Genomic DNA, 26,866 nt, shown 5'->3' on the forward strand with positions numbered 1-26,866 from the left:
TTTGAACTGCCTCCAACGAAATAACATATTTTCTTTAAAAAGGGGACCAGAACTGCTCACAATTCTGCAGGACTTTCCTTCCTCAGACTGAAGGACGGGGAAAAAGGAGGTAAAAACAATGACTGCAGATGTTGGAAACCAGATTCTGGATCAGTGGTGCTGGAAGAGCACAGCAGTTCCGCCCGAAATGTCGATTTCACTGCTCGTTGGATGCTGCCTGAACTGCTGTGCTCTTCCAGCACCCCTGATCCAGAATCTGGTTTCCAGCATCTGCAGTCATTGTTTTTACCTTGTTGATTTTAACCCTACTGCAAATCCTCTTGCAAGGATGCCTGCCTTGAAGAAGTTTTCCTCCTCTCTCTGCAAAAATCTCAGGGAGTCCCTCTCCCACGGCAACTCCCAGGTCATTTCCTCTCCCCTGAAGCTCTTCAATCATGTCATGAAACAAACTCGGTACCACAGCCACATTTGCTTCTCAGCACTGTCCCCATGACTTGTCCGGACTTGTCCGACCTGCTTAGCTCCTTTTCCACCTATCCACTCCACCCTTTCCTCACTGACCTATCACCCTCATTTCCTCCTCCACTCACCCATTGTACTCTATGCTACTTTCTCCCCACCCCCACCTTCCTCTAGCTTATCTCTCCACGCTTCAGGCTCACTGCCTTTATTCCTGATGAAGGGCTTTTACCCGAAATGTCGATTTCGCTGCTCCTTGGATGCTGCCTAAACTGCTGTGCTCTTCCAGCACCACTAATCCAGAATGAAGGATGAGGAATGTTAACTATTTAGACTTTCAGACGCATAGGCAGAGGTAGTCCCATCAAATTCTAACCACCAGCCTCACTTTAATGACTGACCCTCTTTGAGCAGGCGATGAATGCCTGACCTCTTTCCCCAGAATCAATGGGAGCCCCGGAGCGAAACTGTAAGAGTAGATCAGGTAGGGGCAGTGTATGCCTAAAGAATGAGCCATCTCAAATCATAAAACCCATTGCAATTTAAATGTCCGGACACATGCAATTCAATGTGTGTGTGTGTATATGTGTGTGAGTGAGTGAGTGAGAGAGTGAGTGAGTGAGTGAGAGAGAAAAAGAGAGAATGTGGAAGAGTGTGAGAGAGAGAGTGTATGTGAGAGTGTGTGTTTGAGAGAGACGGTGAAAGTGTGTGTGCATTTGCTCATGTATATATGAGAAAGTACAAGAGTGAGTGTGTGAGAGTGACAATGTGTATATGTGCGAGAATGAAAGAATGAGAGTGTCTGTGTGTATGTGTGTGGGAGAGAGATGAACATTCTCCTCAAGATACGAATACATAAAAATTCATTAAGATGTGGCAAGTTCTGTTTGGATCCAGCACTTCACTGGACAATATCTGTATCTTTTCATGAACCTCAACCCATTTGGTGGACCCTCTCACAGACTGCACTCGAAGAATGCTCAGTTGCTAGACAGCAGGAGGTCTGTTGGAATACTCAATAATCTTTGACAAGTTAAACTGTTGAAGACTTCAAACCTGACTTATAAACTCTGCATACAGATGCAATTGCTGCAATTATCCAGGGCCTTGGTGAACGGACACCTGGAGTATTGTGTCTTATCTTGGTCCTTCTTGTCTGAGGATGGATGGTCTGGCTATGGAGGAAAACTGACCAGACTGATTCCGGTGATGGCGGCACTGACGTATGAAGACAGACTGCATCTGTTAGAACTATATTCACTTACACAAGAAGGATGTTTCCAATGACTAAGGGGTTCAGAACTAGAGGTCAAAGGCTAAGATCAAGGGGCAGGAAATTCAGGACTGGGATGAGAACATTTTCCACTCTTCAGAGAGTGGGGAGCCTGTGGAATTCTCTGCTGCAGAAAATAGCTGAGAACCAAACATTGAATGTTTTCAAGAAGGAGTTAAATATCGTTCTTATTGCTAAAGAGTAAGGGAAGACAGTGGGAATAGGGGACTGAGTTGGATGGTCAGCCATGATTGTATTGAATGGTGGAACAGGGCTGAATGGCCTACTCCTGCTCTTATTTTCTACGTTTCTATAAGATGGTCAAAGGAAACCACTCAGTCTGCCCAGGAGCCAAACATATTGGCTGGTGTTTATAATACATTGGCGTACATTGTTCCTACCACTGCTTCTTGGCATTAAAGGAGTACACCATTACAATCTTCCAGGCAGAACAACGTGCTCATCTCCATGTTGTAAGGTTAGAAACATAGAAATTAGGAGCACGAGTAGGCCCTTTCGGCCTGTCCCTTACTCAGTATGATCATGGCTGATCATCTAACTCAGTCCCTGATTCCTGATTTCTCTCCATACCCTTTGATCCTTTTAACTCCAACTCCTGGGATTCTGGATTATTAGTCCAGTGGCATTACCACGACATCACTGCCTTCCCACCACAGTTACAGGTTCAAGTCCCATCCCAGACATTTCAGAACACTGCCTACACTGAAGGAACTCCCAGCACCAAAGGACGCGGTACAGTTGGAGGCATAATCTTTCTGCCCAGACTTGCCAAAACCTTCCCCTCGGTTGGCATAAAAATACCTCATTCGCTATTTTGAAGAAAAGGAAGGGAGTTATCCCCAGTGTCGTGGGCAACATTTACCCTCATCCTTGTGGGGAGATAAGAGGTCTTGTCAGCTGACTGAAGAGCCAATGAAGGACCCTGACTGCCTCTTGTAGAGAAGTCTTGTTAAGCCTAACCCCAATCAGGCATTGACAAGGACACTGAGGGGGCCTTGGCATGGAATTAGGGCCCTGAGAATGGAGGTCAGCAACAGCTGGCAACCAATCAGAGGGATCTCCCCACATCACATGACTGATAAGGAGTTTTTTAAATTCACTTGTTGGATGTGTGCATCACTAGTCAGGCCCAGCATTTATTGCCCGTCCCTAGTCTTCCTTGACAGTCTCATGGTGAGCTGCCTTCTTGAACCACTGCAACTCATCTGCTCTTAACTGGACCCACAATGCAGTTAGTGAGAGAATTCCAGGGTTTTGACCCAGCGACACTGCCGAAACGGTGATATTTTTACAAGTTAGGACGGTGAGCAGCTTTGGAGAGATCTTGCAGGGGGTGGGGTTCCCAGGTATCTGCTGCCTATGTCATTCTAGATGGAAGTGGTTGTGGGTTTGGAAGGTGCTGTGTGAAGATGTTTGGTGAATTTCTGCAGTGCATCATTTCTGCTGCCTCTGATTTTGCAACAGCCAGAAACTGGAGTGGGGCGGGTTGTCTTCTGAGGGAAGTCTGGACAGTCCAGGCTTGTATTCACTGGAGTCCAGAAGAGTAAGAGACAACGTGATTGAAAAGTTTGGGGCACTGAGGGGTTCTGACAGGGTTCATGTGGAGACGATGTTTCCTTCTGCCTGAGAATATGGAACTGCGGGGGGTGAGGGAAGATCAGTGTTTCAATATCAGGCTTGGCCTATTTAGGACACAGATGGGCAGGAATGTCTACTCTGCGAGTTAGGAACCTTTGGGGTCTCTTTCAAAGGGAGTGGAAACACAACCTTTGATTATTTTTCGGGCAGCAGTAGATGACTTCTTGGTGACTAAGAGGGTGAGAGGTTATTGGGTAGAGTTGGGGAATGAGGAGTGAGCAGATCAGCCATGCTCTGATTGGATGGTAGAGCAGACTCAAGGGGCTGAATGGCCTATTCTAGCCTCTGATTTGTACCAAGCTCAGGATGCACCGTCAGGATTTGCAGCTTGACGCTCAGTTATCAATTAACTGGCAGAACTGTGATGAGACAGAGATGTAGACGAACTGAATTTAACAACAGCCCCCAAACCCACCGACTCTCCAATGATTAAATTCAGCATGGATCTTGAATTCAGCCAAAACAAATCTGTCAACTGAGTCAGGACTGACTGGAGCAGCTTCCTGCTCTTACGCTGCTGGAAGTAGAGAGGGCCCCACCCCCATCTTCACGGGACAGACAAGTTACATTGCAACAAAAAGAATCACTGCCAGTCTTTTCTCATGTACATCGCACTCGTGAGAAAGCTATCAGCTCTACAAGGTCATTCCGCCCATCGTCCTTGTGCTCATTGGCTGCTGATCCTGCAAAATCTCAACTTTAATAACATCCTCCTTGTGTTCATATCTCTGCTCACGTCACCCTGCAGTTCTGTCACCACTTCCAGCCACATTATTCTCCAAGATCTCTGCAGCCATCCAATTCTGCTCTCCTGCTAAGTTCTGATTTTAAACATTTCATCATTCGTGGCCATACCTTTGGTTTGAAATCTGGTCATCGACCCCTATTGCTCTGTGTTACGACATGGCGGTAAACCTTTCTTTAATTAAACCAAACACACTGGAAAAGCTCACCTCGCCTCGTAATCTGTTCATGTATGAATGACAGAGAACTCCCCAAATTCCAATATTTAAAGAAAAATATCAATTTTATTCTTTAACTCTAAAAGTGAACATGAAACAACTATTTATAACTCTAAGCCTCCTTTCTCTTAAAGATCTGTTATCTACCTCCAACTCTATAACAATATGTTCCAATGAAAGCCCCTATTAAAATTACATCCACTGGACTTTCAAAAACTAGACAATGGCTGTCATCATTGGCGTCTGTCTTCTTTCAGCTGCAGATCTCCCTGGGTCATCTTTAGTCTTTTGTCGCAAAGATGTTTCATATGAAAAAGGTACCTTTGATGAAGAGGGTTTCGAATGGCAGTATCTTTCCAGATGGCAGGTTGCTCTGTCTCTCGCTAACTCTCAAAGTCCGGTTTATTTATACCCCAAACATCGAATCGTCTCATTGGTTTGATGTTGTCAAAATAGCAAAATTCAAATTTGATTGGGTTTTAGTATCCCATAATTTATACTGATTGGTTAAATACAAACGGTTGTGAAAACAGCCACTTGTTACATATTTTCAAGTTTCCAGTACACTCTGAGACTGCTAGTCAGTCACAAGACAAGTGCCTACAACCTCAGTACAAAACATCTTTCACTCCCTCTTAAAGGCACAGTACATGCCTGCAACATCATAACACTCTGCTGCTTATTAGCTAACCTCTCCATGGAATGTAGACAGTTCTGACATTTATAGCCCCTCTCTAATTGCTCTTGAACTGAGACCACTTCAGTGGCAGTGTCCCTACCTCTGCCCCAGGAGACATGGATTCAAGTCTCACTAGCTCCAGAGTTGTGCAATAACTTCTCTGAACAGGCTGACTTAAGAAGGAAGTTAACCACATTGTAGTGGGTCTGGAGTCACATGTAGGCCAGACGAGATAGGGATGACATATTTCCTTCTCTGAAGAGCATTCCTGAACCAGATAGGTTTTTAATGATGATTGATGATAGTTAACATTGTTGAGTCCAAAATTATTCATCACCAGTTACCCTCAGGGGAATTCACACCCATGGCCCCAGGACACTGGCCAAGACTTTAGGACTTCTACATCACTCTCTCTCCCCATATTCTCTCATGTGCTTCAATAGCAAATTCTTGTCTGATAGTGCCTCCATGAAGCACCTTGGGGTTTCTTTTACTTCATTGAAGGTGCTATACAAATGCAAGTTGCAATTGATGATGCGAGGCATCACATGATGGGAGAGAGAAGCAGAGAGATTTGGGAAAAGCTTTGGGTCCCAGGCAAACATCAGCACAGCCACCAATGGAGAGAGTTTGGGGCAGATGTTGCAGGTGATGGAAAGGTTGGATGCATAAGTGTCCGGCATCAGAAGAATTCAGGGATCTCAGGGAGTTTGTAAAGCTGGAGGATATCACAGGGATGAGAAGAGGTGAAGCCAGCTGAAATTGTGTGAGAATTTTATCACACAGAGCCCTGAGACCTATTTCCCTTGTCAGCACCAATTCTCTGCATTTCCTCCATATCCTTTCATGCTTTTATTTCATAATCAGGGATCACCCCCTCTAAAGGGCGACCACCATTTAAGGTCTCGTTTTTATTGCAGGCTCTCCAAGCTGCGCCACAAACAGACGAGGTGCAAGAGGAGGCCACTCAGCCCTTCCAGCCTGCCCCACCATTCAATAAAGTCATGGCCAATCTGATCTGAACTTCAACTCGACATTCTCCCTCCACCAACCTGCTCTGCCATTACACCCACCAACCCGACAATCACCACCACCACTGGGTAATGTCATTACAGCTGCAGGGAGCTCGACAGTTCCTCCCCACCCTGACCCATCACCATCACGTTTCTGTGGGCCACAGACATCGACTTGCCAAAGTGAAAGGAGAAACAGGTGCCACCCCATCGCAGAAAGACCGGCAGCGATGGGCAGGAGTTGAGTGCACCAGCAGGAACCAGAGGTCATATTCTACTGATGGGATTGTGGCAAAATCAGTACTGAAGGCCTCTATCTGCACAGACTGGTCCAATATATATCCAAGGCCAAGTGGAGACTATTGCAATTATTCTTATCTCTCTTTAGGTAAGGAGGTTGTCGCTGAATTAGCTTTTCTTTGGCATTGTGTAGTTTTTGCTTTATTGCCTGGTTACAAAGGCCCAACAACATTTCTTCTTCCTCAGGCAACTGAGGAAATTTGGCATGATGGCGAATACTCTTGCCAACTTTTATAGGTGCACCATCGAGAGCATTCCGTCTGGATGTATCACTACCGGGTATGGCAACTGTACAATTCAAGATCACCAACGGTTACAGAGAGTGGTGAACTCGGCCCGGACAATCACAAAGGCCAACCTCCCATCTATAGAGTCCATTTACCAGGCCCGCTGTCAAGGAAAGGCCGCCAGCATTCTCAAAGATCCATCTCACCCTGGCAATGTTTTTCTACAACCTCTATCATGAGGGAGAAGGTTAAGAAGTCTGAACACGCACACGAGCCGGTTTCAAAACAGTTTTTACCCTACTGTTGTTAGAATACTGAATGGACTCACAAACTCTTAACATTTGCCTGTACCTGTGTTTTTGTTTTTGCCTCTGTTTACCTATTATTTACTTATCTATGTTACTTAACTCTGTGATCTGCCTGTGTTGCTCGCAGGACAAAATTTTATACTGTGCCTCAGTACATGGGGCAGTAAATTCAATTCAATTCCTTAGCAACTTCTCCACTTGAATGATGTGAACTATTTCTGTTTTGGTGTTCCCTCAAACATGTACACACGCACTCATTAAAAATGGATTCATTAGGCAACCTATTAAAAAAAAAGTTTAAAAAATGGAAACATTTGCAGAGCTGTGGGGACAAGTCAGGGAGTGAGGCATGGTGTGAGAATGAGGGTCAGAATGTTCAGGAGAGATGTTAGGAAGCACTTCCATACACAAAGTGGGATAGATATTTGGAGCTCTATTCCACAAATGGTGTTGGATGCTGGATGAGTTGTTAAATCTGAGATAGATAATTTATTGTTTTGCAAAAGTAATAAGAAATATGAGCTAAAGGCAGGTAGTTAGAGGTAGTGATGATCTCACTGAATGGTGGAACAGGCTCAAGGGGCTGAAAGGCCTACTCCTGTTTCTATGTTCCTAAATGGTTTGCCCGTTAAAGGAGTCAGTGCTGGTACAATGGACCCAAAAAGGCTCTTTCTGCTCTCTGATGCTGCATTCTATGGTTTCATAACTAGCAGAGAGCTTTCCTCATTCCTCCCAACAAGGTGTCCCTCAGCTAGATTGGTCAAAACTGATGCACCACCCACAGCTGAAGGTCCCCTCAGTGGGGAATAGTTAATGTCTCCATCTCAGTCATCCTCCAATCACCATGCTACTAGTGGAGTGGAATCGTTGGCATATTAGCTCAGTAATGGGCTCTTTCAGCTCTCTCTGACCCATGCAGGCCAGTTGGAAGAATAGACAGCTCTTAATCTTGCCGCTCACCCAGATCACTCCTTCACACGTCACGACCTGGCATTGGAACCCGAACTGTTTGGTGCAGAGTGTGGGGATACACTGTTCACTGATGAACAAACTTTAGAACTACACAGAGGACTCATCCTTGTGCATCCCAGTGTGGGACCATCAAACAATGACACTGCAAGGCTACCTGAAGTAGAAAGCCCCCCCTCCCCAACAGTGACAATCATCACCTGAAAAGAACCCAAAACACAGGAACTCAACTGCAACTCAGTGTGCAGAGCATTGAGATACACTGGTAAAGACAGTTCTGCGTAATAATCCAAGTATTATTAAAGGCTTCAGAAAACATGCATAGTTTATTTTATATTTATTTTCTATCTATATATATTATATAAAATAATATCTCTGGCATAAAATATAGAGTCCTGAAATCAGACATCTGTTTGTTGACAGGTTTGGGTGCAAGCTTGTTCTCTATGCCTGGGAATATCTTGCGATTCTGTCTCTAAATTCCATTGCTATTGGTTCAGTTGCTTCACTCAGCCTTCTCGTTTCCCACTTTAAAAGTGGGATACTGTTTTCCCTCCTTACTACTATTGTTATTAGCCTTCAAACCTTTCACTATCTCTTTTGATGGGCCCAGACATGAAGAGCCTGCCTGTAGAAGGACAAAAAGAGAGCACAATTTGAGTCTATAAGCACGCAACGTTCTGTTTCTTTCTCTAACGTATTTACAATGCTAAATTGTCAATAATTCAACACTTAACTGGTTCAGTAGCTTTGTCAGTTTGAAGTAAACCTGTGGACTCCTCTTTAAATTGTTGGGTATTTTTATTGAGTTTGAGGATTTCCTGTGAACTCAGTTAAAGGATGAAACAATAGAGTTCTCTTTCCATTATTGCCTCACCTTTGGTCTAACATGGGGAAGTGAGTCAAATAGTCCCTTAATCACTCCTCATCATGGTATTAAAACCCAGGGCTAAATGATTGGTTTCTGTGGTGTTGCTTAAACAGTGGCCTTTCTTTCAGATGGATCCACAAATCGGCCTTCGTCGACATGAGAGTCAGAGCAGTTTTCTAGTTAATTTAACCTGTTATTCCTAATGAACCTGTTCAGCGATGTTATTACGCACCTTGGGAGCAGGGGAGACCAGAACATGGGCCTCCCACACCAGGGGTAGGGACGCTACCACAGTGCCATGAGAGAGCCCCATCAGAATAGACAGTTCAGCAGTGCCTTTAGATTACACTGCTAAAGTATGGAAACAGGCCCATTGGCCCAACAAATCCATACCAACCTCCAAAGACCCATTCCCCTCCCCTTTATTTACCCCTGACTAATGCTATGGGCAATTTAGCATGGCCAATTCACCTAAGCTGCATGTTTTTGGATTGTGGGTATCCAGGGAAAACCCACACAGACACAGGGAGAATGTGCACACTCCACCCGAGGCTGGAATCGAACGCAGGAACCTGGCCCTGTGAGGCAGCAGTACTAACCACTGTGCCACCGTGAAGCCCAGGTGCTGCACTGTCTCTCTCCAATGCAGCACATCAGAGGTGCAGGGTGTGTTGTAAATTTAAGCACATCCCAAGCCCCATGGTGACTAGAATGGAAGGAGTAGGGGTCAGAGGGCCTGTGGCCTTACAACCAGTTTTTATTAATTTTTTCATGGGATGACATCCCTAATTGTCCTTGAGAGCAGTTAAGAGACACCCATATTGCTGTGGGTTTGGAGTCACATGTCAGGTAAGGGTAACCAACAGAAGGCTGGAGTAACACAGCAGGCCAGGCAGCATCAAGAGGTGAAGAAGTTGACCTTTTGGGTGTAACCCTTCCTCAGGGCTGGGGGTGGGCGTAGGGAAGCTGTAGGTAAAGGGAGTGGCAGGGGCAGGGTTGTGAGGTGGTGATAGGTGAAGACAGGTAGAGGGTACGACCCTGTTGGTCAATGGGAGGAATGAATCTGGGAGGTGGCAGGGAGGAGTGAAAGGGAGGGAGAGGGACTGGGAGGGAGAGGGACTGGGGAGGAAGGTTATTTGAAACTGGGGAATTCAATGTTGAATCCTCCGGGCTGTAGGCTGCCCAGGCGGAAGATGAGGTTCCTTTCCTTCAATTTGCGATGTGGTTCATTGTGGCAACGGAGGAGGCCAAGGATGGTCATGTCAAAAAGGAAGTGGGGGGTGGGTTGAAGTGACTGGGAGGTCCGGTTGGCCCGTGCAAGTAAGGGCAGTAGATTTCCTTCCCTAACGTGAACCAGATGGTGTTTTACAACAATCCATGATAGTCACAGCATGGAGACTAGCTTTATATTCTGGATTTATCAATTGAATTTAAATTCCACTAATTGCCAAGGTGGAATTGGAACCCAAACGCCCACAGGCTGGAGCCTCTGAATTCCTAGACCAGTATCAGAAGTCACACAATGCCAGGTTATAGTCCAAAAGGTTTAGTTGAAGCCACAAGCTTTCAGAGCACTGCTCATTCATCTGGTGGAGTGATAAAGGAGCATCACTCCGAAGGTTTGTGATTTCAAATTAACCTGTTGGATTATAACGTGGTATCGTGTGACTTCTGACTTTGTCCACCCTAGTCCCACATTGGCACGTCCAGTCCTTGACCACACCCAACCCCCAAGACTCTGGTAGTCAGGTCTTCCATGTCTAGACAAACTCAGAGAAAGTACTTGATGATTACAGTCTGGGCTATTTGAAATTTGTCACCCTCGAGATTTGAATAGCGCCTTTAGTTAGGCATGTTGCTTCATTGACTGAGCCACTGAGATCATGGATCAATGAGAAGGATTGAGTCCTCTTATTCTATCCTCAGGGGCTCCATCTATGCATTTGTGTGACCCCAAAGACAAAAGTTTGGGTACCTCTATCCTAGTAGATTTGCTGTAATTGCATAATTGTTGGCCAATCAATCACTCGTGGAAAAGACCCTAAAGGTTGGATGAGAAAACAGACATCAGCAGTAAATCAACTCAAATGGAAATAGCCTTGGTACTTATAAGTGCAGGCAGATTTGAAAGTACAGGTTGACAAGACATAGTTTGTAAAATGAAACTATGACATTTTCAGGTTTCAACACAAGATGAACATAATCATATTGGTCAAAGGTCCCAATAAAACCTTAAGATCTAGTTTCGTGCTCAGTATTTGTCTCTAGTGCAGCATAAAGGTATTACTGAGGCTTTAGGCTACCTCAGGTTTTGAGGTTTGGTGTGAGGGAAGACAGATATAATGAAATGCTCATTAGTTTTTGTAGTAATTGTCACCAGCGGCTCCCCCACATTCATGGGATTGGCTGGGTAAGCCCTGGACTCGGTTAAATGTCAACTCTGCAGGTCCTTTCAAGGGTGCAATGTTCTTAGTCGTTATGGACACCCACTCAAAGTGGTCAGGTGTGCATCAAGTTCATTTGGAAAACTCAGGGATGATGATTGAGAAGCTGTAAGCATCATTGGCAATACGCAGACTCCTGCAAGTATTGATCGTGGACAATGGGATGTCATTTACTGGCATGGAGTTTGAATATTTCCTGAAGTCAAATGGGATTCTGCAGCTAAGAACAGCTCCATACCATCCATCATGGAAAGAGCAGTCCAAATTTGGAAGGCAAGCTTAAAGAAGCAGCGTTACAGCGTCAATTGATACCAAACCGTCCCGGTTCCTGTTGGATTGTAGGACCACTCCTCACACAACAACAAGGATAGCTCCAGCAGAGTTCCTGTTGGAAAGAAGGCTCTGCACCAGGTTAAGCCTGACCTTCCTGGATCTGCGCCAAAGGGTGAAACGGCCACAGGAACACCAACGCTGGCCATATGCCTCCTCTAAGTGAGAGAGACAATTTGAGTTCAGGGGACTGACTCTGAGCTGGCTGGCTGCAGCCAGTGTATCGTGACAATTCATCAAGGGACACCAGCCTCTGTGCAGTTATTTCAGTTCGGATTTTGTTTTTTAATCAAAGCTATGCACTTGACGGCCTGTGTGGACGCAGTGTGTCGAGGAGTAATGGAGTGAAGGTGAAGGGTTCTTCAAGGTGGTATCCTTGGCTCAACCATCTTCACTGTTGAGTCATGGAGTGACATTAATGCACAGAAGGAGGCCATGCATCTGTAGGGTCACGATGTGAACAATAACCCATCAGGTCTGAGCACCTTAACTGGAATCGAATCAGGACTGGTCTGTTTTGTTGTTTTTCATCCATTTAATCTCCCAGCCATGATGGCCCACTACAGGGACTTCGGGTGGAACAGCTTCCAATGTGGATTCATAGTTGAGGAGTTTGTTTTGATTGATTTGTGGCATCACCAGCATTTATTATCCGTACCTAGTTGCTGGAAATGTTCTTTCTGGATTGGATGGATGGAAGAAAAATGCTGTCCTGGGAACAAAAGGTACTTTGTCCATTTGACCTTGGTCTAATGAGGCACTGGTGGCATCACTTTGGTAACCCCGAACCTGGTGGCAATAATGCTCAGAGTCAATGGTCTAGTACAGCCATCTTCATTTGATTCCACCATTCTGAGATTGAGTTGGGCATGTGAAGATTTTCCAAATTTCTCACGAGATAACTTTAGGATTCCTTGATTCTAACATGATGTGGAGGTTGTTGGTGGTGTCGTCTGATGCTGCACATCGTAGGTCCTGTATCAGACGACAAAACCAACATTGCGGATATGAGAGTGACTGTAGCTCTTGTCTTTCCAGCAGGAAGCATAAACACTCAGTTGTTTCCTTTATCTCACTCTCCCCAATTCTCCTTTCCAGAAGTGGCTGTGAAGATGATCCATGAGTGCTCTAACATTGCAAGTTGCAAACTGCAGAGTCTGATCATGACGGTGGAGATCCTGCAGGTGGGTCTCCACAGCCAAGAATAAGTGGGATGGCTGATATTTAGCGCAGTTCAGGAGAGTGCAGGTAATCCTGAAGACAGCTTTTCAGTCACAGATGTTGCTGCCCAAAGATTACTCTGTCCTGTACATCACCCAACAAGCCTCACATATCTGCTGCCTGTATCCAGAATCTTGACTGGGGGATGCCCACGTCCACAGCAATGTCCCCATCACTAATCCTTCATTCTCACACAAGCTGGAGAAAGGACCTTGGGAGAAACCCTGACATGAGCACCTTGAGGTGCCGACATTGCCCACACATGGTGGGTTGGTGGTCACGGACCAGGATGGTCAAGATTACCTTGGCCATTGCACCCTTCTCCCACCATTGCAGTTGCTGAAGTATACAGTCATCCTTCACCTGTTCTGCCTCTTGCAGATGTTTTGGACTGCACCTTTATCTGGTACTATCCCCTGGCACGATTGTCATGGATCACCCAATCAGAATGGAGGAACACCCAGACACCATTGCTTAAAGCCTCATTGAAGAGCACAAACCTCTCCACGGCAACAAGGTGACATCCCACAGTGGAGTGTATGCCTTGGCAACACAAGTCCATATTTAAATACTTCTTCAATATCATGACGGGTTCTGCCTCTACCCTTTTGTAGATATTGAGCTGCAGATTCTCACTTGAATTAAACAGCAGGGTGGTAGAGTTTAAGAGCAGGGAGGTGATGTTGAAACTGTGTAAAACACTGGTTAGACCACAGCTAGAGTACAGTATGCAGTTCTGAAATCCATATTATAGGAGGGATGTGATTTCACTGGAGAGGATGCAGATGAGATTGACCAGGATGTTGCCTAACTGGACACTCTGGGGTTGTTTTCCTTAGAGCATGGGCGATTGTGAGGGGATATGATTGAAATGTATGAAATTACAAGGAAATGTTTCTTCCTGTCCTAATCCTTACATCTCTGACAAATCTTTTCTTGATTTCATTTGCTTCAAGCAGAACAGCTAGATTTGTCCAACTAATCTAAATTCTCAGGCCTGGACCCTTCCTGTAAATCTCCTCTGCACATTTTCAAGAATACTCACATTCTCACGAAAGAATGGTGACCCAAACTGGACACATTCTTCAGTTGTATTCCCATAGGAATCAGAGCTTTGTATAGGTGTGGCATAACTTTCCTGCTTTTGGACCCAAGTTGCTCTATTTATGAAATCCAAGATCCCATATGGTTCCGCAGACGACTCTCTCAATATGTAACAAAACAGAAATTGCTGGAAAAGCTCAGCAGGTCTGGTAGCATCTGTGGACAGAAATCAGAGTTAACATTTCTGGTCCAGAACAGGGTCTGATGAGCTTTGCCAGCGATTTCTGTTTTTATTTCTGATTTACACCATCCACAAATCTTGTCACCTTGGAATCCATGAGCCACCTGTGTCCCTGCACACTCTTAAAAATGTACCATTAGGAACACAGGAACAGGACTAGGCCATTCAGCCCCTCACACCTGCTCCTGCCTGTGTTGCCTTTCTTATGAAAATGTACCAACTCACACTGAGGAGTCGTCACTGGACCCAAAACATTAACTCTGATTTCTCTCCACAGATGCTGCCAGACCTGCTAAGCTTTTCCAGCAACCTCTGTTTTTGTTTCAACTCACAGTTATCTATGTTAAATTCTATCTGACATGCCTGCCCATTCTATTAATCTATTAACTTGCAAATGATTGGTATCATTCTCACGATTTTATCACTCCATCAACTTTATTGTGATGCCAAGTTTCAAAATTTGACTTTGTGTTCCAAATATCTAACATATTAGTATGTGATCAAAACATTGTTTGTGAATTCGAGTGCAGGCTGACAGTTTGCTGTACTAAGGGAGTGCTGCACTGTTGGTACTGGGAGTTGTGGGGCAGTGCTGACTTTGAATGAGTGAAACATTAAAATGAGGGCTGTCCTGTCATCTCTGGTCATTCTGTTATCCGAAAGAAGGGTAGGGCAGCTCTCCTTGGTTTCCAGGCCAATACTAATCCCACAAGCAACATTACAAAGGAAACAATAACAAAAAAACACACACACAAAGAACTGTGGAGATCTGAAACAAACATCAGCAGAAATTGTTGGAGAAATTTGGCATCTGTGAAGAGAAAACAGAGTTAACATTTCCAATCCAGTGACTTTTCCAGTTCTCCAGCAATTTCTACTTTTGTTTGCCGTAAACAAACAGTTTTACTGATCATGACAACATTGCTGTTTGTAGGAGCTAGCTGTGTGCTGATTGGCTCCAAGGATTCCTATATTAAAACAGCAATGTCACTGCAAAGGGGCTTCATTTGTGTTACAACTTATAGAATCCCTGCAGGGTGGAAACAAGCCATTTGGTCTAACAAGTCCCCACCAACCCTCCAAACGGTAACCTACCCAGTCCTGTTCTCCTACATTTACTAAAGCACCCAACCTACACAGCCCTGAACACTATCAACAATTCACCTAACCTGCATATCTTTGGATTGTGGGAGGAAATGGTGTTTTGATTTGTGGGCGGCACGGTGGCACAGTGGTTAGCACTGCTGCCTCACAGCGCCAGAGACCCGGGTTCAATTCCCGCCTCAGGCGACTGACTGTGTGGAGTTTGCACGTTCTCCCTGTGTCTGCGTGGGTTTCCTCCGGGTGCTCCGGTTTCCTCCCACAGTCCAAAGATGTGCGGGTCAGGTGAATTGGCCATGCTAAATTGCCTGTAGTGTTAGGTAGGGGGTAAATGTAGGGGTATGGGTCGGTGTGGACTTGTTGGGCTGAAGGGCCTGTTTCCACACTGTAAGTAATCTAAAAAGAAACCAGAACACCCAGAGGTAACCTATGCAGATATGGGGAGAATGTGTAAACTCCACACAGACAGTTACCCGAGGGTGAAATCAAATCCAGGTCCCTGGCGCTATGAGGCAGCAGTGCTATGGTCAATGACCCTGCCCATTGCAGGCATTGGAACATGTGTTAGCATCCAAGTCAGTTGAGAAACCCAAACAAAATGCCTACTGGTAGATGTTATTCCGTGATTGATCAGTGCTAATAACCACACTAACAATTTAAGATAACCAGTGGAACTTGCAACATGGCTCACTTCCACTTGGTACACGCCACATATTCACACATAGGCATCTGTTAGCTGCAAATGAAAAGCATATGTTCAAGTCTTGCGCCTGTTTTTGAATTACCCATAATTTTGTTGGGGGGAGGGGGGAGGTGGGGCAGGCTATATTTCTTCATTGCTTTCTTCAAATCAATGCCCAAAATAATCAGAGTGGGCTTTCTAAATCAGCACCTGATCCTCCCATATTGGTTATTGCGAACATTTGCAATTTGGCATTCTTGCATTTGTCCTGATGAGTGCAAGATGAGAAAAAACATAGGCAAAGTGCCTCTCCTTTCATCAACAGGAACTTTCTATAACTTATATCATAGCTAGTGTTTATTTAAGGAAGATCTCAGTAAATACGGGCAAATTGGGAAACTTACTGGATCGTTCTGGAGATTCATACTTCCTTTCTTTTCGAACAAACATAAATTTTTTATCTCTTAGTTCCTCTTCATCGGTGTCTGAGCTGCAGCTGCTGTTACCGCTACTGCTGCTCTCGTCATATTTTCGTGAGTTCGGTTCCGTGGTCTCGGGCATTGAGAATAACTGCTGCAGGACACAAAAGGAATTGCCCCTTTTAATCACAGAGGCTCCTTGATGCATACATAGTCAAACACCCACTTTTCTCTTCATTGCCATGGCTCACACTTGCACACCAAGCAGGGAGAGTCACTGGATATACGGCTCACCCTCCATGCTCCCTGGGTTTCTGGGTTCAAATCAGTCACTTCAATTAGACACTTCCCCAGCAGGGCGAGGAGACCAGCCTGGCCAACATCATCTCCATCACCCAATTCCCATGGTTGACAGAGCCACCGGTCAATGAGTTATGTCTTTAGTCCCAGCAGCGCCCATTGGGGGCTTTGGCTACTGCTGGGATTGTCCCTGCCCAGACGGAAAACAAGACACAGTCGAAAAAGAAGACTGTAATACTGGTCATACTGGAGCATTATTCTGAGGTGTAAGAGAAACAAACAGACCAGTATGCGTCATTTGCACTTCTTTTATTGCTTTTTTCTCCCTCTGGGCAGTCCTCAACAAAGATGGCCAACACTGAATGGTGAGGTGAAAGTTCAGGAGAGGGAATGGCTTGACTGTTTATCCAGGGACTTAAGTAATGTCTGGGGACCTGGGTTGAAATCCCACCAAGGCAGGTGGTAGAATTTGAATTCTTTTAAAAAATAGTCAAATGATGACTATTGTTGATTGTTGGCAAAATCCACCTGGTTTACTAATGTCCTTTAGGGAAGGACTGCCATCCTTATCTGGTCTGGTCTACATGTGACTCCAGACCCACAGCAATGTGGTTGACTCTTCACTGCCCTCTGGGCAATTCATGCTGGCCTAGCCAGTGACACCCTCATCCCACTCAGGCAGTGGGGAGGAGAGGAAAGTAGAAACTGGGAAGGGGGCTTTTCATGAACTCACAGAGCCTGTGAAGGAAGGAGTCTTCTGCCAGTAGTCCCAGGGTGGGACCTGATGGGTTTCAAACTAGGCACTGCCCACTACCTGAAGAATTGTGAGGTGGGGATGGGGGTGGGAGAGTGGTTGGAAGAGGGCCCTAGGCACCCACTAATTCAGCAATGAAGGGCTTCAATGATCCATCAGTAGCTTGGCCTAGCCTCCCCTATGCTGGGAACAGCAGTCCAAAAGATACTCATGGTATTTATGGCCCCATGTCCAGCTGCTAAATCCCCCTCAGGTGAGATTAAAATTCTACTTCTAGTGCTCCAACCATTGGTCACCAATTTGAATCACAGAATCAGTGCAGAAAGAGGCCACTTGGCCCATCAAGTCTGTATCAACCTTCTGAATGTCAACTCTTCCCACCCTATCCCCATGACCCCACATTTTCCCATGGCTAACCCACCTAGCCTGCACATCCCTGGACACAATGGGCAATTTAGCATGACCAATTCACCCTAACCTGCACATTTTTAGAGTGTGGAAGGAAACCTGAGCCACAGAGGAAACCCATACAGACATGGACAGTCACCCAAGGGTGAAATCAAACCCAGGTCCCAAGTGCTGTGAGACAGCAGGCTAACCACTGAGCCACTGTACTGTCCTGAGCATGTTGTAAGGTGCCTTGTTAGAATGAACACCTGCTGTCGCTGCACCTCAGTTGAGTCCATACCTTTGGCCCCCTTTGACGGGGTGATTTCCCCAGGAGCTTCTCATCGTCCACTTCACACTGCTCCAGGAGATCCAGGATGTCTTCCTCCTTTAAAAAGATCAAAACAAGCATTGAGTCAGTCAAGTCAGTCCCCTTAAGGAACTATGCTCAGACCTGCCTCTTTACATTTCCAAATCACCCTGGTCATCGCACCCATCTCTGATAACACAGAAGATCAACAGGAGACAAAATTGGCTAGCCCAACCCTATCCCCACACCTCACCATTTCAACTCAGCATTGCTACATTGTAAGAGCCCTCACATTTCATCCCGTCATTCTGCAGACTACTCGAAAAGTGATTGCAACTGGAAAAGTGTGATCTGTTTAAAATGCACATTTAATGGATGCATTTTAAAAATATTCTTTCCTCCTCCTGACCAAACTGTAGGATTGAGTTTATTTTAGTTAAATTACTGTAAAAATTTAGTTTTTATATCCTTAAAGCTGTACTCCTTATTCAAGGCAGCTATTAAAGCCTGCTGGTTAGGTTCAACTGGATGCAATCCTCTCTGAGTTACGACATGTTAAAAACTGATGAAAAAGACTAAGTTCAGGCTACATAAAGATTGTTTGCTTAAAAGCTGTTAAAATATGGTTAATCCCAGGGGGATCCTTAGGTTTTAGTCAGTTATGATTTACATGTCTAGTCAAACATTAATCTCCCGTTTAGTGTTTTTTTTATTTCACATGATACAGGTGTCAACAGCTGGCCCAGCATTTATTGCCTGTCCCCAGTTGCCCCATGAGAGGGTGGAAGTGAGCTGCTTTCTTGAACCGCTGCAGTCTACGTTCTGTAGAGTGACACACAATATTCTTAGGCAGGGAATTCCAGGATTCTGATCCAGTGACACTGAAGGAATGTGATATACTATCCAGGCAAGTGAGGAGTATTCCATCACACTCCTGACTTGTGCCTTGTAGATGGTGGACAGACTTTGGGGAATCAGGAGGTGAGTTACTGCAGGATTCCCAGCCTCTGACCTGCTGTTGTAGACACTGTGTTTATGTGGTGAATCCATTCAGTTTTTGGACAATGGTAAGTCCCAGGAATTTGATGATGGGAATTCAGTAGAGATATTTCTTCTCAATTCCTATTGACTCATTTTTGCTCTGGCTCTTTGATGCCATAGTTAGTCAAATGTGGTCTTGATTTAGAGGGTAGTCACTTTCACATCACCTCATCAGTTCAGCACTTCTGTCTATGTTTGGACCCAAGGCTGTCAGGAGATCAGGAGCCATGTGACCCTCATTGAATCAAACAGAGCATCAGTAGGCAGGTCATTCCTTGTAAGTGCTGCTTTGATGACCCCCCTCCATAACTCTTCTGATGATCAAATGTCAGTTGATTGGAGCACCAGGAGGAAACTCACACTTCCTGTGGAGAATGTGCAAACTCCAGACAGTCGCCCGAGGCTGGAATTGAACCCAGTTCCTGGTACTGACATCATCACCAGGAGGACAAACTACAATCAAGAGATAAGGAGCCCAGTCAAGCAGAGGCTAAGGACTGGTGTTCCATCAGCAACCTGATCACAGCCAAGTGCTAGAAAATGGGATTAGAATAGATAGGTGGATATTTTTGACTGGTGACAACAAGATAGGTCAAAGGGCCTTTTTTCTGTGCTGTAAGTTTCTCTCTGACTGACTACATCCCTTACCAAGCAACATGATTTTACACTTATTGTGGAAAAAGTAACATCTCTGAAATTTCTGCAAACACCTTCATATCTGTATGTTTTTTTTGTAAAAGTCAGAAGTCACACTACATCAGGTTACAGTCCAACAGATTCATTTGAAATCACAAGCTTTCAGAGCACTGCTCTTTTGTCAGCTAACTTCACCAGAAGAAGGAGTAGTGCTCTAGAAGCTTGTAATTTAAAATAACCCTGTTGGACTATAACCTGGTGTTGTGTGACTTCTGACTTTGCCCACCCCAACACCGGCACCTCCACATCAATTTTGTTATGTAGCTAGTCCTCACTGGATATCACTTTTAGAAAGATCTTCCAACTTTATCTATACTCATCATTGACCTGAGTCTGACCATTAAATTAAATCAGATCTAACATAACCATTCACAAAGCAGCATTCTGCATGCAATTGAATCGTTCATTCCAATGTGTTCATCACTGGCTCCTTAAGCATCTATTCAAACTGTACATAATATGTCCCATCATCTTGCCTCATAGCTCACTCCCATTATATGTTGTTGGCCTTTGAACCTTGACTATAACATGCATCATTTACCAAGGAGATAAGATCTTTCTTGTCACATTTTTCAATTAACTTACGACGGGGCTGAAAAAAATACCATTGTCGAAAGCAGCCTTCAAATTGCCTTCCACACTCATTGTGTTTGCACACATTACAGACCTTGCAGATTTATAAAACAAACTCTAATGGCTGTCCGGTTTCTTCTCTCTATTGGTCCTCTTTGCATTTATTTTTTGATTGCATCTCTAATAAAAATTAATGTGACAAAGCTACTCGAATGCAGTATTTGTTTTTACTGTGAAAGGTTCTTTTCTGCAAGATGAGTGCGTGTCTCATACTCAGTGACCTAGTGTGTGTCTGTCTGAAAGCAAGATGGTTATAGGCCAAAGAGGTAAAAACAATGATTGCAGATGCTGGAAACCAGGTTCTGGATCAGTGGTTCTGGAAGCGCACAGCAGTTCAGGCAGCAAACAAGGAGCAGCAAAATCGACGTTTCGGGCAAAAGCCCTTCGTCAGGAATAAAGACAGTGAGCCTGAATACTCTCTGTGGCATTTCATCAGTAAGAGGGAAATCCAACTGCAGCCACAGTGATTTAGTCCATCAAGTGATCTCCTCATCATTCCTTGTCTTGCTGGACTGGTAAAGAGATCAGTCCAACACAGTGACATCAGCCTAGAATCCAGTGCGTACTATCTTCAAGATGCAGCGCAGAGACTCACAAAGACTCCTTCGGCAGAACCTTCCAAATTTTCAACATCTTGGAAGGACAAGGGCAGCAGATACAAGGGAACACCACCTCGGGCAAGTTCCCCTCCAAGCCACTCACCATCCTGGCTTGGAAAAATGTTGCCACTCCTTCAGCGTCACTGGGTCAAAATCCTGGAATTCTCTCCCTAAGAGCATTGTGGGTCTACCAACACTACATGGGTCTACCAACACTACATAAAGCTTTGGTTAGGCCCCATTTGGAGTACTGTGTCCAGTTTTGGTCCCCACACCTCAGGGAGGACATACTGGCACTGGAACGTGTCCAGCAGAGATTCACACGGATGATCCCTGGAATGGTTGGTCTAACATATGAGGAACAGCTGAGGATCCTGGGATTGTATTCATTGGAGTTTAGAAGATTAAGGGGAGACTTAATAGAAACTTACAAGATAATACATGGCTTGGAAAGTGTGGACGCTAGGAAATGTTTTCCATTAGGCGAGGAGACTAGGACCCGTGAACACAGCCTTAAAATTAGAGGGGGTCAATTCAGAACAGAAATGCGAAGACATTTCTTCAGCCAGAGAGTGGTGGGCCTATGGAATTTATTGCCGCAGAGTGCAGTGGAGGCTGGGACGCTAAATGTCTTCAAGGCAGAGATTGATAGATTTTTGATGTCTCGAGGAATTAAGGGCTACGGGGAGAATGCGGGTAAGTGGAGTTGAAATGCCCATCAGCCATGATTGAATGGCGGAGTGGACTCGATGGGCCGAATGGCCTTACTTCCACTCCTATGTCTTATGGTCTTATGGACTGCAGTGATTCAAGAAGGCAGCTCACCCCCACCTTCTCAAAGTGCAACTAGGGAATGAGTATTAAATGCTGACTCAGCCTGTGATACCCACACCCCATGAACAAATCACAGGAGAAATTTCAAGACTGAGAGCCAAGGAAGTTGATATCCCAGGCATATTGCAATCAAAATTAGAATGTTTATCAGTCTTCACCTCAAATGAAAGCCCTCCTCTTCCCCTACTACCAAAGGAATTGAATGAAAGTCCATAAGACCATCAGAAATAGGAACAGGAGTAGGCTATTTAGCTCCTCAAGCCCTCCCCACCATCCAACAGGATCATAGCTGATCCAACATTCCTCACATCCACTTTCTTGCCCTTTACTCCGTAACTCTTGATAAAAAATAATGAAAAGAAGAAATATTTCATGAACCACACTGGAGCATGTCAGAGAGTTTTGGCCTGTATGTGCTAAAGAAAGAGGTTTAAGCACTGAAGAAGTTGCAAACACTATTCACAAGGTTGGTACCAGATCAAAGAGGACCCAGCTAATCAGGAAAGATTGAACAGGCTTGAGAAAGGACAGGACCAAAGGGTAAACTGATAGCAGTCTGCAGGATTATGGCAAAGTTTGACATGGTAAACATAGAGAAGATGTTTCCACTTATGGGTGAGACCAGGAGAAGACCCTCAAAAACAAGACAGCCAGGAATAAACTAAATAGGAAATTCAGTAAAGAATTTTCTGTAAGTCTCTCTAGAATTTCTTATTTGGGTTTAATGGTGAACATTGTACAGTTATGGCTGTTAGTTTGGATTCACCCACATTGGAACATTCCCATTTCTTATTTGGGTTTAATGGTGACCATTGTACAGTTATGGCTGTTAGTTTGGATTCACCCACATTGGAACATTCCCATTTCTTATTTGGGTTTAACGGTGACCATTGTATAGTTATGGCTGTTAGTTTGGATTCACCCACATTGGAACATTCCCAAAGCTACCCAATTGAAGCCTCTCATAATTTGCAGTTCACCCCTCAACGCTGTCTTCTCATGCCCTAATGTGATGGATCTCACGGTCAATACCTTCATGTGATTCAGTGGGTTGCTGAGTTCCTTCTGCAGTGAGGCTGCTCTTCCTGCAAGGAAGGTCTGGAAGGCAACACATATGAGGCTCTCATACTTTTCCAGCAACTGCTTATCATCGGGAGGGTAGATCCGCCTGGGTTCACACAGGAGAAAACATGGATCACTTATACTTAGAAAGGTAGAATTACAAGTTGAGACAGCACAGAAGAAGGCCACTCAGCCAATAGTGCTTCTAGTAGCTCTTTACTAGAGCAATCCAATTAGCCCCACTCACCCAACTGCTCCCCATAACCCTAAATATTTCCCAATGGTTTGAATCATCTGGGCTGGGGCCATTCCAAGGTGGCCCTGTGGGACCCCTGCAAATATTGATATTTTTTCTCTTCTTTTAACATCTAGTACTACCTCTTAACAAAATAAATCTCCCAATTTTGGACATATTCAAACAGGATGGAAATTAGGTTTCGCACAAGCTAAGATCAGGCAATGTTACTATAGGCCCAGTTTCGTTAGAGGGACAACTGGTGGCGAGTTTAATCTGAGGGTCACCTGGAGTGATGGGTGAGGTTGGGAAGGAAGGAAAGGCCTTCTTGGGAATTTCAGCTGCTGTGGAATTGAACACAAGCTGTTGGTATCATTCTGCATTGCAAACCAGCTACCTGCCAACTGAGTTAACTAACCCCCAAACACAGCACTCTTCACAGTGGTGTCATTGTCGTCCATAACCTTCTTTACTGCTGGACAGAGATAACTGAAAACCAAATCTCATCAGCATTTGTGAGCCAACCTGATCCTGTTGTACTGGAGTGTGATGCCTTGATGCATCTATGGTGCAGAATCTTATTTTTCTTTTTACCTGTAGTTACCCAAATTTTGATTTTCATGCTCTTCTCTTGAAATCTGCTTGCGGACTTGCGCAAGTCTCTCCTTCTGCGTACAGGGCGGGAGAAAGAAATGAGAGTTGAGTATGCAAACAGATAAACAACAGGATTTCCAACTGCATAGCAAATGGCAGCTTACCAACTCCTCTCTCCTCCTCTCCAGTGAGTGACGCTGTCTCTCCCACTCTGAGGAGCCAGCAGACAGTCGCTTCACTGACCCTTGCCCATAGAGCCTCCTTTGTGCCTCAGCTTTCTGCTGGACCAGATTCTTCCTCCTGTCACTGGTGCTGAAACAGAGGAACGACACCAGCTGATAAACACATGAAAGCAAGAGCATCCATCAAAACCCATCATTTTGCCAGCCGAGCAGTCAAAAGACGGTATTGGAAACAGAAAGTGCTGAAGAAACTTTGCAGGTCTGGCAGCATCTGTGGAGTGAGAGGAACATTTCAAGTTCTTCTGCAGAATGGACTGCGAAGGGTGCAAGATGCATCCGTTCCACCTATCATTAACCCAACACTTGCTCTTAACTGGTGCCAGAGGAGCCTTTTGCTGAATAAGGTGGAACTACTCAGTGACAATGACTATGTACTCAACTGGGAAGACTTTTTAATCTAGCCTCATTCATCAAGTCTCGCAAACAATGATGCATGCCAAAGATTTCCCAAGTTCAAAGACATCTGCAATGTGAAACATTCTTGACAACCACTTAATGAAATTCCACCAACAGTTTGAGGAGCTGGGGAGCCGCAACTGCAGTCCTGGGAAAACAGAAGTTCATTCCCTGATCCATGAAGGGTTTACCCGGTGTTGGTCAAGATGCTGATAAATCATTCACAATTAGTTTTGCATCGTTGGGTCAGGCAGGGGGACACTGGAGAAAATTAGCACAGGAAGAAAAGGTGCTCTCAAGTGGCTCAGTGGTTAGCACTACTGCCTCACAGTACCAGGGACCCAGGTTCAATTCCCACCTCAGGTGACTGACAGTGTGGAGTTTGCACGTTCTCCCCGTGTCTGTGTGCATTTCCTTGCACAATCCAAAGATGTGCAGGCTAGGTGGATGGGCCATGCTAAACTGCCCATAGTGTTAGGTGCATTAGTCAAGGATAAATGTAGGGGAATGGGTCTGGGTGGGTTAGTCTTCAGAGGGTTGGTATGGGCTTGTTGGGCCAAAGGGCCTGTTTCCACACTGTAGGGAATCTAATCTAAATAATGTGCGTGGTACAATTCAAAAAAAGACAAATCACCATTTCTCCCGATCAGCCCCATGTTCAGAATTTAGTCAATGTCTTGAAGAGAAGATGGTGCTGGCTAGCACGAGGGGACATAGCTTTAAATTGAGATATGATAGATATAGGACAGATGTCAGAGGTAGTTTCTTTACTCAGAGAGTAGTAGGGGCTTGGAATGCACCTCCTGCAACAGTAGTAGACTCGGCAACTTTAAGGGCATTTAAATGGTAATTGGATAAACATATGGATGATAAAGGAATAGTGTAGGTTTATGGGCTTCAGATTGGTTTCACAGGTCAATGCAACATTGAGGGCCGAAGGGCCTGTGCTATGCTTTAATGTTCTATGATCTATGTTCTAGAAATGGGCATCGGAGCTGAGCGTAATCTTGTCTTCATCTAATGTTCATACACTGTTGCACTTTGAACATGAGAAGTGCGACTGGATTCAGTTATGGGCAGGACTTATACAGGTAATAGGAGGGCCCTGGGTAGTGTTGTCAAAGGGACAGACCTAGGGATTCAGGTACATAATTCTTTGAAAATTGCATCATGGGTAGACAGGGTGGTTACAAAGGCATTCAGCACGCTTGCTTTCATTGCTCAGGCCTTTGAGTGTAGGAGCTGGGATGCCATGTTGAGATTGTCCAGGACATTGGTGAGACCCTTCTAAAGTACAAAATATAGTTCAAGTCTCCTTGCTACAGGAAGGATATTATTAAGCTGGAGTGAGTTCAGAAAAGATTTACAAGGATGTTGCTGGGACTGCAAGGTATGAGTTATAAGAAGAGGCTGGATAGGCTGGGACTTTTTCACTGGAGTGTGGGAGGTTGAGAGATGACCTTTTAGAGGTTGAAAAATCATGAGGGGCATAGATAAGGTGAATACCCAAGGTATTTACCTAAGGGTAGGAGTGTTCAAAACTAGGGGGCATAATTTTAAGGTGAGAGGAGAAAGGTTTAAGAGAGGCCTGAGGGACAGAGATGGTGGTTCATGTGTGGAATAAACTGCCAGAGGAAGTGGTAGATGCAGGTTCAGTTACAATTTTTAAAAGACATTTGGGCAGATACATGAATAGAAAAGGTTTAGAGGGATATGGGCCAAGTGCTGGTGAATAGTACTAGTTTAGTTTGTGAAGTCTGGTTGGCATGGACGATTTGGACCGAAGGGTCTGGTTCCATGCTATATGACTCTATAAAGTTTTCTCTCAGAGGTTGGTAAATCTGTGAAATTCTTTACCACAGAGAGCTGTCAAGGCAGTACATTCAAGGCTGAAGAAGACAGATGTGCAATCAGTAAGGGAATCAAGCAGTACAGGGTAAAGGCAGGAAAGTGGAGTTCAGGATGATCAGATCAACCATGATCTCATTGAACAGCAGAGCAGACTCAATGGGCTGAATGGCCTACTTCATCTCCTACGTTTTGTGGATACATTTTCCAAATGTGTACCCCCAAGATCAAGTTTCTGGCTTTGGCTGGTAGTGAAAAATGTTACAAAATTAAAGTTGGGCCCAAAATATGATAGCCAACGCTCACAGTTTGCATTCCCCACAGGCCAGGATCCATATGAGGACCGTGATGTGGCATAGTGATCCCTTACAGTACAAGCACATGCAGGGGCAACACCATACCACTAGATGTACAGTTGTTCAAACACATGGAACATGCATCACTTCATGTAAGTGACGAATCCTGGAAACTGGCCATTCACAAACAACTAACTACATTATTCCTTTAACAGAGTCGTCATCTCTGGGTTGTTGCCGGTGCCACGTGACAGTGAGGCAAGGAATAGGGAGAGAGTGCAGTTGAACACGTGGCTGCAAGGATGGTGTAGGAGGGAGGGCTTCAGGTATTTGGACAATTGGACTGCATTCTGGGGAAGGTGGGACCTGTACAAACAGGACGAGTTGCACCTGAACCAGAACGGCACCAATATCCTGGGGGGTAGGTTTGCTAGCAC

At 44.9% G+C, this 26,866-nt stretch overlaps 1 protein-coding gene across 2 annotated transcripts in view; it reads right to left on the minus strand.

The window, feature by feature from the left end:
- Nucleotides 1-26,866, minus strand: part of ttll7 (tubulin tyrosine ligase-like family, member 7) — a 192,638-nt gene that overhangs the window by 71,295 nt on the left and 94,477 nt on the right. The window contains exons 9-13 of one of the 2 annotated variants that reach the window (XM_060830002.1): nt 23,812-23,959; nt 23,648-23,721; nt 22,789-22,924; nt 17,945-18,031; nt 16,188-16,353 (exon numbers count right to left, since the gene is read on the minus strand). In XM_060830002.1, coding sequence (XP_060685985.1) covers nt 16,188-16,353; nt 17,945-18,031; nt 22,789-22,924; nt 23,648-23,721; nt 23,812-23,959 — 611 coding nt within the window. Of the gene's footprint in view, nt 1-16,187; nt 16,357-17,944; nt 18,032-22,788; nt 22,925-23,647; nt 23,722-23,811; nt 23,960-26,866 lie in introns of both variants that reach the window. The other variant, XM_060830003.1, reaches the window with a different exon arrangement.

Source organism: Hemiscyllium ocellatum, chromosome 9 (genome assembly GCF_020745735.1).
Source record: "Hemiscyllium ocellatum isolate sHemOce1 chromosome 9, sHemOce1.pat.X.cur, whole genome shotgun sequence".
Classification (NCBI taxonomy): Eukaryota; Metazoa; Chordata; class Chondrichthyes; order Orectolobiformes; family Hemiscylliidae; genus Hemiscyllium; species Hemiscyllium ocellatum.